Raw genomic sequence first — 12,667 nt, 5'->3', positions numbered from 1 at the left:
CCACCTTCAATCGTGCTATTCAGTCATCTTATTTGTTTTTACTTTTCATTGACTGTTCTCTTCGTGCTGGAACATAAGTTCCATAAAGGCAGGGATTTGTCTCTTTTCTTCATAAAACAATGCCTGACACAAATAATTAATAAATAATTACTGAATTGAGCTAGATTAAATTTAGGAATTTAATCTTTTAGAGATCTTAAGGTTTAAGTAAACTCAAGCCATAAAAAAAAAAAAGATATGTGAGCCCCAAATATAAAGAAGATACATTTGAACCAGAAAGATTTGTTAATGGCTATAGGTCTACATGTACCATTATCATGTTCCTCGTTGTTATTTGATATTAAGTTATGTTAGGCCAATGATACAGGACTAGATTTTAGATTGCCTTCCCTCTCTCACAAATAAAAAGGCTTTAATCAGAGCATTAAGGAGTTCTAAATAGGCATTGCTTTTGAATCTGCATATCAGGAGGGGGCTGGGAGCATGAGTGGGAGGATGTCATGTCCCAGTGATTAATGATCTCTAGGAAGCTGAAAAGGGGAGAGTAATATACACAGTATTTCTACCCCCTGGAGTAGGAATGCAAACACCATTGTGCGGATCTGTGCATAGTCACTGACTTCCTGGTAGCTGGAGAATTTCATACACCCTTCTACCACAAATAAAACTGTCAGAGAAGTGACAGAGCTCAAAAAGCGGGCCTTCCTTACTTAAAAAGAATAGCTCAAACACAGTGAGCCAGAAAATTAATTTTGCGTTGTTTGGAAACCTGGTTGTTTAATAAGAAATGAGAAAATGGGAACTTTTCTTGAAAAGTCTATAAAACCTCCAAACATTTGTTGAATCAAACTCTACATTTTGTTTCTTAAATTTACCAGATTCTTGGAAACTGCTTATTTTAAATGAATTTAACGGGAAACATTCCTTTATAATGAAATGCATTATCTTAAACTTTTCAGTATGGTCTCTATGGTAGATTTAGAGAATCATACTATCAATGGACTCCAGTGCCTATTGCCCTATGTGTTGAAAAAAACCCTAACATTTCAAAATGGTTTATACAGATTTAGAAAGTAATTCTATGGCAGGGTTCTTTCGTTTTGTTTTCATCCTCAGTGAATCTATATTTAATAACAGTTTCCAAATGCTTAAGTCAGAAGCAAAACATTTTTAACTCTAGATAAGGAACTACAGATATTTGCAAAAATTTTTGAAAGAAAGTTTGTGGGAAAAGTGTTGTATTTCAACCATTTGTGATTTTTTTTTTAAATAATCAAAATTAAGACCTTTGTTTAACAGTAGCGAGTAGTAATCACAGCAGCAGCAACAGATTTTTCATGGGGACCACCAAATAACTTGTATTTTAACCAGAAACTGTATATTCATAGGACTTGTTATTTTTTTCTTGGTTCATATTTTTTAGATACCCTTTACATTACTATTCATTGTTCTGCATTATCTAATTTTTAAACTTTGATCTCTTATGAATATTTTTTCCATAATGTAAAAAGAAGGAAGGAAATAATCTTGGGGAAATGAGAGCTACACTTCAGATTGAAAGAAAGAAAAAAATGTGTATTTTATTTCTGTTTTGTTGTTTACTTTATCTTTGAGAGTGTCACTATAATCTAAATTAAAAGGAATTACTATGTTCTAAATTAAGGCAGCATCGGATAGATTAAGCCCTGAGTTTGGTTTCCAAGTGGTTAGACTTTCTGATTGCATTTGCAAGAGTTTATTTTTAGTCAGGATGTGGTTATTTTTAGATCTGCTTCTCTGTCACTAGGAAATGTAATGCCTGTCTTTCCATTGTTGTTTATCAGGAAGTTCTGAGGCACAGGCTTAGAAGATCCAGTTAGCAGAGAATACTGCCTCCTTTTAGATGAAAGACTGTGAAATAATGCCTGAAGGAAAATCTGTTAATTGAGAACATGTCTAATTTTTAAATTATTAATGTCACTTTAATCTCTTATACACTAACAACAGAACAAGATTTTTATGTAATACCAAAAACACAAGGTTTGGGTTCCCCCTACTGGTGTGCATTCCAGGTGCGTGTATTCATTAATGCATAGTAGAAGGACCTACAGGATAGAAATTTGAAATGGCTATGCTGGCTTCTTTAAAGAGACCTGGTGATGAAAAAAAGATAAAAAGTACCATTACCCATTTTCTCCTAATGTCTTTTAAAAAATAGGATGATCTAAAAATTGTATTTTTTATGTCTAGAAAGAACAAAACTTAATCCTATAATATTTGGTTTTTAATGCTGTTGCCTCTGTGATAAGCTGCTTATATACAGCTTCTCAGATGCTTTATGTTATAATCTAAGGAATAATAAAATACCAGTGGCTCCACAAAAGGATTTAAAATCCCAAGGAAAAAATATAAAGCTAGCATTGTGTCGTAATAAAATTAAAGAGCTGTATTAAAGCTCACTAATTCCTATTTTAGCATTTCAGAATGTGACATGACATTATGTGATTGTGTCCATTTAACATCTGTTCTTTCTAATTTGTCATATGTGAACTTTAAACAGTTCTCTTTATTTTCTGTCTCTTAGTCAGTAAATGCCAGGTAATATTAAAGGCTTGTTTTGAAAAAGAAAAATTTTAATTGACTCCTGGAAGTCATTTCTGAACTTCTTATTATGTTTGCATTTTAAAGGACTATTCAGTAAAATTAAAATATTGTATTTTTAAATTGCTTTTCAGCAATGCAGTCAACCTTTTAAGCAATGTTCCGGTCTCTTGTTTGGATGTTCTCATTTGTCCATTAACCCACGAAGAAACGGCCCAAGAGGCAACGACACTAGATGAACTGCCCAGTGATAAAACGTCTGAGAAAGAAACTGTTTTGAAAAACAATACCATGGTATACAATGGTATGAATATGGAAGCCATTCATGTTTTACTCAGTTTTATGGAGAAGAGAATAGACAAGGTAAGGCTGATAAAATGGTGGCCTTGGAAAGATGTTTCTAATGTAAATGTGTGCCATATATGCAAACATCACAGGACATGATTTTTAAATTTCAGTTTTTTTTTAATAGCTGACATATTGCATAATTATACCCTGGAAATCATTTTATTACAATATATGATTAGTTACAAAAACCAGTGAATTTAATTGTTTAAAGCCAAGAATTTTGTTGATGCAATACCAAAATTGTGACTCGTGCCTAAAGGTGAAGGAAAAATTAATTACTTATCCATGTAGTTATTTTATAAGACATAGAAATAAAAATTATCCCCCAAAACACTTGATGATAAACACTTTCCATAATACCTAAAAGCTATCTTTAAAAAAAATCATCAATATTTCATTTGGTGTGAGCTGCTTATTTTCTTTTGTATGTCATTTGCTTTGTCAGGTATATTAAAAGGCAGCAAGGTAATGTGGGTGGGCTTTCAAAACCTTTGCCTCATTTATGCCCATGGGCTGAGCCATTGAGGACCCCACAAAATGTAGAAAGATCCAGGGAGAATAAAAACAGACATTATAAACATGAACATAATTGATGGAATGGAAACATCGTTAGGAAGATAACTTCTTAAGTAGTTTGTAAAGCTTTGGTAACATAAAATGCCTCTCCCTCAAAAAGGAGTATTAATGTGCTCGGTTATATAGAGGAAAATAATGCTGTCAGAAACTAATATATATGTCTGGTTTTCTTTCTAGGGAAGTAGCTATAGAGAAGGTCTAACTCCAGTTCTCAGCTTACTAACAGAATGTTCCCGAGCCCATCGAAATATCAGAAAATTTCTCAAAGATCAGGTAAGTGCTTAATGCATATTATACCTCATAGTTAATCTTCTTATATGTCATTTTTAAAAATAAAATTAATAAGTGGTATTCTTTCATGATGGTTTTATTTCATAAAATCAGAAACTCGGAAAATTTGTCTGAATCTTTGAAATCTTCCTAATCCAGAAAAAAGTGACCCTCTGTATTTCTCTGAGTCATTCAATCATTTATTCAGCAAACAGTTGAGATCTACTTTGTGCTGTGTTCTAAGCACTGAAAGACAGGTGAAGTCTTTACCTTGTGGAGTTTTCCTTACAGTGGGGAAACAAGAGTAAATGAATAAAGACATGTTATGATGGCAAGTAGTGATGTGCTCTAAAGAAAGACAGCAGGGGATGGGGAGGCTGAGGTGAATGGAGAGGGCCTCTCAGAGAAAGTGGCATTGAGTAGAAACTTAGGTAAGTAAGAAAAAGATCTCTGAGAAAATCTGGAAGAGGAATGTGGAAAGAACAAGGTCAAAGTCCCTGAGATGACAGGATGCTTTGGTATGCTTATGGAAGAGCAAGGAGACTAGACCAAGTTAGTAAGAAGAAGAATGGTAGATGAAGTTAAAAAAAAAAAAAAAAGGTAAGCAAAAACCAGATGGCCTAAGGTTGTATAGGACTTTTGATTCTCTTCTAAGTGAGATAGCATCGGACCATTTTGTGAGTTAAATTAAGGGGACCTCATTTATATTTTAAAATACTCTGGCTACTACATCTACTACATGTAGAAGAGACTAGGGCAATCTGAGTAGATGCAAGGAGGCCAGCTGAAAAGAGGTCTGATGGTGAAGGTTTGGAGTAGGATGTTAGTAGAGTTCACGGGAAGAATTCTTTCCACCACTGGTCTTCTGTCCATTTGCCCCTATCATATATCCTTTGTGTCTCCCCTTCTATCATGATGGGTGGATTGTCACAACTTTCTTCTTTGGCCAGCCTCTACACTTGTGTCCTGGATTCCTTTCCTTCTCATCTTCTCAGGAACTTTGCTCCTGAATTTATCTCCTTTCTTACATTAACCTTTATATATATATATATATATATATATATATATATTTTCTAGGTCATTTCTGTCTTCACTCAAAAACATCTTTCATCTTAAAAACAAAAACACCTTCCCTCAATTCCACTTCTCCAGCTGCCTCCCCATGACTCTGCTCTTCATAGTGCACTCTTCCTCAGAAGAGTTTTCTGCACTCACTTTTTTCTATTCACCTTACTCATCTTTTTCTCCTGAACCCACTGTAATTAGGCTTTCATGCTTTCTACACCACTGCAAAGGTACTCATCAAAAGTCACCAACCCAACATTGCCTCATCTAATAGTTCTCAATCTTTTTTTTTAAATGTATTCCCCAGTGCATTTTAAGGTGACTGAGTATTCTGTCCTTCTTGAAATACTTTCTTCACTTGATTTCTAGGACACAATAGGGAACCTCTTTGCAATTTCTGCGTGCCCAGAGTCAATATCCATGCCAGTGATTTAAATATGCCTCTGGCTCCTGAATTTATATCTCTGGCCCTGACCTGTCCCCTCAGCATCAGACTGGTAACAGACTACCTACTCATCTCATCCCCTGGGATGTATAGTAGGTGTCTTAAGTTTAACATATCCTAACCTAAGCTCTTGATTTCCTGTTGCTTCATATTTCTTTCCTTCTGTCCACATTTTAGTACATGGTACCACCATTCACCCCACTGCCTTTTTTTGCCATATAGAGTTTCCCTTATTAAGTGAACCAGCTTCATTTTCCCCCTTTATGTGTATGATCAAGATTTAGTAAGCACCTTACTACATGATGAAGCACATTAGTAGATATTGCTGCTAAGGAGAGATTAGATAGTAGAGACTCTGTCTTTGAGGAATTTATAGTCCATTGGAAGAAAAAAGTAATACCACGAAAGCATGAATACTCATTTAAATCAAATAAAATAGTTAATTAATGAATTAAGGTCATTTCCAATTTGATTATTTTAAGATATTCTACTTAAAATAATAGGACTTGGTGAAGAATAATAAATGAAAAATATTTTAAGTTTTCTCTATTTTAGCTTTTTCACATAAGATTCAGTTTCAACTGAACTGTTTAGATTTTGCCATCTCTAAACAGGATAGCCAGAAAGCCTATTTGTTAAACAATATCTTTATATGAAAGCCTTGGGTCACCTATCATGTGGATACAAAGATTATGAAACCCACTTTTTGTTTTTGTTTTTGTTTTTTAAAGATTGATTGATTGATTTATTGATTCATGAGAAACACACACAGAGGGAGAGATAGGCAGAGACAGAGGGAGAAGCAGGCTCCATGCAAGGAGCCCGACATGGGACTCGATCCCGGGTCTCCAGGATCATACCCTGGGCTGCAGGCGGCGCTAAACCGCTGCGCCACTGGGGCTGCCCTGAAACCCACTTTTTGTCCTTAAAGAAGCACTACAGTATAAAGAGATGAGACCTGACAAGTAAAGATGATTAAAGACACAAGACACACACAAAAAAATCAGCTTTCCTTCTGAGAAAGATGCAGTCTAAACTATGATGATTAAGAAAGGCAGAATATAAAGTAACAGATGATTAGTTTTCATAATAGTATAAATGAAACAATGGCTAATTAATTATTATTATGCCCTGTAGTTAATATCTGATTAAATCCAACTCATGCATACCCAAAGGAAATTGGTATTTAGGCAGGTAGAAAGAGAACAGATGGTAGAAATTACTGACCAAGGTTGTTTAGTCTGGAGAGACTTACAGAAGAGACAAGGATTCTGTGGATTGGACAGAATAAGGAAATGGACAAGATCTGTCAAGGAAAAGACAGATGGAGGGTGGTATTTGGGAAGAAATAGAATGAGTCCATATGAATACAATTTGTCTGGGAGTGATACATTACAATAAAAGCAACAAACTTCTGTTTTAAAAACTTGTTTTAAGAAACCCAAAACATAGCTAACAAAATTTGGGGGTGATAACCTTTGTTTATAGAGTCTTCACTCTAGAACAGTAGGCACATACTACATGAAATTACTCGTTAGACGTCTCATTCATTTCAATTCATTCAGTATATAGAGACCATATAAAACTCAGTATGGTTAGTGAATCAAATAATAAGGGTTTACTGTGCAATGACTTTGTGCCTATAGAGCACAGAAATTCTGGTGCTGTACACTATCAGAAATATTGAAATATGGCTTCTGTAAACACTTTGGGTAGATTATTCAATTTTCTGAGACTCAGTTACCATTTGTATTCACAGCCATATCTCCAGTGCCTCCAGTATTTCCTGATACATGGTAGGAACTCAATATAGAAAGAGAAGGGAAAGAAGAAAGTCAGTTGAATAGATTAAATAAAATGATATACACATGAAGGGTCTAGCAGAGTTCATTATTATTTGACTTTGTTTTTATCCTCATTTCCTCCTATAGTGCCCAGCTTATAGAAGGCGTTTTTAAAAAGATATCTGAAGGGTGCCTGGCTGGCTCAGTTGGTAGAGCATATGACTCTTGACTTCAGGGTTGTAAACTGACTCCCATGTTGGGTATAGAAGATAACTTAAAAATAAAATCTTTATTAAAAAAGAAAAAATAAATGAAATCTTTTTAAGAAAGATATTCAAATTAATTCATTCTTCCATCAGCAAATATTTATTGAACATCTGTAATATGCCACGCACTGAGAGCAGTAAATAAAACAGAAAAAATTCCCTGCCCCTATGGCTTTGACTCTTGTGGAAAAAGGCCAATAGTAAAGAAATAAATACATACCATATCAGGTGGTGATGAGTGCTGTGAGGAAGATTAAGGTTGGGAGAGGGAGCACAAAAAAAAAAAATGCACAAGGTTAGTCATATAGAGTGATCAGGAAATGTCTTCCTATAAGCAACATTTGAACACAGATTCTGAAATAAGGGAAATGAGCCATGAAAGTTTCTAGAGAAAGGATTTCTGGGCAGAGGGAACAACAAATGCAAAGACCATGAGACGGGAAAGTCCATGGTGTATATAAGGAGTTCCATGGAGGTCTGTGCAGCTATAGCAGTGTAGGCCAGGAGTACAGTAGAAATGAAGTTAGAAAAATAGCAGGAAGATGGATTATGTTAAACCTATGTTGTGAGGACGTTGTTTTTCACTATGAGTAAAATGAGAACCCCTAGGAACTGGAAGACATTGAGAACAAGAATGATGTGATCTGACTTTCAGAGGATCCCTAGCTGCTTTGTGGAGGATAAATCACAGAAGGACCAGGGTGGAAGCAGAGGCCACTAGGAGGTTGTGATAATAACCAGTTCAGGTGAGACGTACCAGTAACTTGGTACGTCTAATATTAGAGGGTTTGGGGCAGCCTGGGTGGCTCAGCGTTTAGCGCCGCCTTTGGCCCAGGGCGTGATCCTGGAGACCCAAGATCGAGTCCCACATCAGGCTCCCTACAGGGAGCCTGCTTCTGCCTGTGTCTCTGCCTCTCTTTTTCTCTGTGTCTCTCATGAATAAATAAGTAACAAACAAATGAAGCAATTTTAAAAAATAAATAAAAGTTCCAGCAAAGCTGATTTTAAAAATAATAATAATAATAATAATAATAATAATAATAATAATATTAGAGGGTTTGCTAATATTAGAGGGGGTAGTAAGTTTGTCTGGATTATGGATATATTTCAGAGGTATAAACAATATAATTTGCTGGTAGATTGGATGTGGGATGTGAAAGAGAAGAGGCTATTTCTAAGGTGTTTGTACTAAGCAGTTGGAAAAATAGACTTACCATTTAATGAAGTGGATGGAAAACTAAGAAGAAACAGCTGTGGTGGAAGCATCAAGAGTTCTGTTTAGGACATGCTAAATTTGAGAGGCCTAAAACTCTAGAAGTCAGTAAAGAAATTAAGATAGAAATATAATTTAGGGAGCTCTCAGTATATGGAGACCATATAAAGCTATAAAACTGGATGAGATCACCAGTAGATTAAATGAAAATAGTGAAGAATGTTGCCCAAGAGCTCAACCCTTGAATGTTCCAATACTTAGAAAACAAGAAGAAAAAAGAGAATTGACAAAAGAGGCTAGGGTGGAGCAGCCAGTTGAGATAGGAGGAGACCCTGAAGAGGGAAGAGTCTGGGTGGATGAATAGGTGAGTGAGTGAGCAAACAGACAAACCAGGACATTTCCTAGGCCCTCTGCAAATCAATCAATAAAATAGGGATGGTGGTGATGTTACTACCTCCTTTGCAAAGTTATTGTGGAGATTGATTATAGAAAATATATCTATAGCCTCTATTATAGCATCTACCTAGAAAGCATTCAATAATTAATAGCCATTTTTATTATAAAATAAAACCCAAGTTCAGATTATTTATTTATTTATTTATTTATTTATTTATTTATTTATTTATTTTAGTTAAATGCTGCAGGAATTACAGGAAGGGAAAAATCAGTAGGAATCAGAGTATTTATTCTCCCTGTGGAAGAAAGAGAAACTTGAACCTGACTTTTTTTTATTTATTTATGATAGTCACACAGAGAGAGAGAGAGAGAGGCAGAGACACAGGCAGAGGGAGAAGCAGGCTCCATGCACCGGGAGCCCGATGTGGGACTCGATCCCGGGTCTCCAGGATCGCGCCCTGGGCCAAAGGCAGGTGCTAAACCGCTGCGCCACCCAGGGATCCCTGAACCTGACTTTAAAATGGATTTTGATAGAGGCAGGCAAAGGCACCGCAGATGCTTAGATGATTAAAAACTCAGAAATGAATTAAAGTATTTCATGGTGGTACAGTGAAGAGATGTTTCTCTTCAAATGAAATTTCATTATAAGCATGAAATCATTTGAGGGGGTTTCTTTGTTTAGTTTTATTTGGAAGCAAACCTCTATTTTTTTTTAAAAGCTTTTTCCACTCTTAAAAAACTGAGCTCATAGACATCATAAGACTGACCAGTTGCATGGTACCATCCTTACTTACTCTAGTACCCACAACTGATGATGGTTTTTGCATTTCTGCCATTAGGTATTACCACCATTGAGGGATGTGACAAATCGACCTGAAGTTGGCTCAACTGTGAGAAATAAGCTGGTGCGCCTCATGACACATGTTGACCTTGGAGTCAAGCAAATTGCTGCTGAATTCCTTTTTGTCCTTTGCAAAGAGAGAGGTAGGTTAAACTCTCTTTGCTCTCTACTGTTTTATTTTTTCAGAGGGAATTTAAGAAATCTTTGTGTTAGTAGTGGCCACCTCATTCCACTCTTTTCAGAGCTTACTCCTATCTTCTATTAAAGGGCCTGAGGAGATATTAAAAATAATTTGAACACATTTTCTATGTGCTTCTGAATTCATTGAGATGTGTAAACATACTCAAATTAAACTTTGCCTTCTGTATCCTTAACCCACACTTCTTAATCTTGATGAGTCAGGACCTAGAGCCATTATGAAAAATCTGTTTAAGTAATTCAGGTGCTACTTTTTTTTTTTTTTAAGATTTTATTTTTTTAAGTAATCTCTTCACTCAGTTTGGGGCTCAAAGTCACAATCCTGAGACCGAGAGTTGCAAGCTCTACTGATTGAACCAGCCAGGTCCCTCAAGGTGCTACTATTTTGATAACCAGATGAAGGCCTGGGTTAATTCTCCTTTTTAATTCCTCTTAGAATTAAAGCTATAGGAGTCTTGGTTTCTTCACTAAGCTATTTTATCAATAAATAATAATTCAGTGTGAGCTACGTAGCATACTATGGAAGTATAAAATAGAAGATGGAAAGTACAAAAAAATGCTTGATATACCCCTTACTCTTAAAGAAGATAGAGGTAGAGAGAAATTTTAAAATAACTATACTACAATGTAATAAACACCATTCTGTAAGTATATATAAAGTGATTGTCTTCTGAGGTAACAGCTAATAATTTTATTTTATTTTTTTAATAATAAATTTATTTTTTATTGGTGTTCAATTTGCTAACATACAGGATAACACCCGGTGCTCATCCCATCAAGTACCCCCTCAGTGCCTGCATCCAGTCATTCCCACCCCCCGCCCTCCTCCCCTTCCACCACCCCTAGTTCGTTTCCCAGAGTTAGGAGTCTTCCATGTTCTGTCTCCCTTTCTGATATTTCGTACCCATTTCTTCTCCCTTCCCCTCTATTCCCTTTCACTATTATTTATATTCCCCAAATGAATGAGACCATATAATGTTTGTCCTTCTCCGATTGACTTATTTCACTCAGCATAATACCCTCCAGTTCCATCCACATTGAAGCAAATGGTGGGTATTTGTCATTTCTAATGGCTGAGTAATATTCCATTGTATACATAAACCACATCTTCTTTATCCATTCCTCTTTTGATGGACACTGAGGCTCCTTCCCCAGTTTGGCTATTGTGGACATTGCTGCTAGAAACATTGGGGTGCAGATGTCCCGGCGTTTCAGATATTTCCTGAAATTATATGGATTATTTGCTCTTCAAAAGCAAGTTCCTCAAACAAAGAACTTTAAGATATCCAGATTTTTTTACCTATTTCTTTCTTTAGCTCCTGGTTTTATAAATGTGCTAGTATAAAATTCCCATCTAAGCTGATTTTATATTCCACTTTTATAAAGTATTTCAGTTTTGTAAGATATAATTTGAAGATAGAAAACTTAACTCACTTCTCTCAAAATCTTTAGTTCAATCCTTTTTTATTACCCAGCTTTATTGAGGTATAATTGACAAGTAAAGTTGTATATATTTAAAGTATATTATACAACATGATGATTTGGTACATATTTACATTGTGAAGTGATTTATTTTTTATTTTTTTATTGGAACATTGTGAAATGATTAACACGGGTTAATTAAAATATCTGCCACCTCACATAGTTACTTTTTGGGGTTTTGTGTGTGGTGAGAATGCTTAAGACTTAGTCTTTTATTAAAAAAAGACTCTTTTAGCAAATTTCAAGTGTACAATACAATAGTATTAACTGTAGTCACCATGCTGTATATTGGATCCTCAGAACTTATAATTGAAGGCTTATAGCCTTTTATCAGCATCTCATTTCCCCTATCCCCAACTACCATTCTACTCTCTGCTTCTAGGAGTTTGATTTTTTTTTTTTTAATATTCTCCATATAAGTAAAATCATACAGTATTTGTCTTTCTCTGGCTTATTCACTTAGTATAATGTTCTCTAGATTCATACTTGTCACAAATAGGATTTCATTCTTTATCACAGCTGAAATAAATACACACACACATAATCTCCTTTATCCATTCATCTGACAATGGACACCACTTGTTTCCATATCTTAGCTGTTGTGAATAATGCTGCAGTGAACTTGGGAGTGTAGATATATCTCTTGGGGATAATAATTTCATTTGCTTCAGATATAAAAGTGAGTGATGGATCATGTGGTAGTTCGTTTTTTTGTTTGTTTTTTGTTTTTTGTTTTTAATTTTTTGAATAACCTCTGTACTGTTCTCCATAGTAGCTGCACTAATTTGCATTCCCACCAGTAGTGTGTAAGGGTTCCCTTTTTGCCACATCCTTGCCAATACTTATCATCTCTTATCTTTTTGGTAAAAGCCATCCTAACAAATATGAGATGATCTTTCATTGTAGTTTTGATTTGCATTTTCCTAATGATTAGTAATGTTGAGTATCTTTTCACAAAAATACCTGTTGGCCATTTGTATGTCTTTTTTGGAAAAATGTCTTTACAGGCTTTTTGCCCATTTTTTAATATAATTATTTGGGGTTTTTGCTTGTTGAGTTGTATCCATTGACTTCTTAAACTTTATTTCTGACTGACCCAGCCACCTTCAGTTCCTGTTAAGATGGTATATTAATAACACTATTTGATCAATATAATAATGATAATAAACATAACTATTATGTATGGGGGTATCATGTTCCAAA

General features: G+C 35.2%; 1 protein-coding gene across 7 annotated transcripts in view; it reads left to right on the top strand.

The window, feature by feature from the left end:
* RIC8B (RIC8 guanine nucleotide exchange factor B) overlaps positions 1-12,667 on the top strand; it is a 99,431-nt gene that overhangs the window by 56,442 nt on the left and 30,322 nt on the right. For all 7 annotated transcript variants that reach the window (XR_013389202.1, XR_013389204.1, XR_013389203.1 and 4 more), the window contains exons 5-7: positions 2,715-2,943; positions 3,682-3,777; positions 9,783-9,927. Coding sequence is in view for 3 of the 7 variants with exons in the window: in XM_077914765.1 (XP_077770891.1) it covers positions 2,715-2,943; positions 3,682-3,777; positions 9,783-9,927 (470 nt within the window). In the remaining 4 variants the exon portion in view is untranslated. The remainder of the gene's footprint in view (positions 1-2,714; positions 2,944-3,681; positions 3,778-9,782; positions 9,928-12,667) is intronic.

The sequence above is a fragment of the Canis aureus genome, chromosome 11 (genome assembly GCF_053574225.1).
Source record: "Canis aureus isolate CA01 chromosome 11, VMU_Caureus_v.1.0, whole genome shotgun sequence".
NCBI classification, from domain to species: domain Eukaryota; kingdom Metazoa; phylum Chordata; class Mammalia; order Carnivora; family Canidae; genus Canis; species Canis aureus.
Note: the sequence above shows the minus strand (reverse complement) of the source record. Positions and strands in the feature narration are given on the sequence as shown.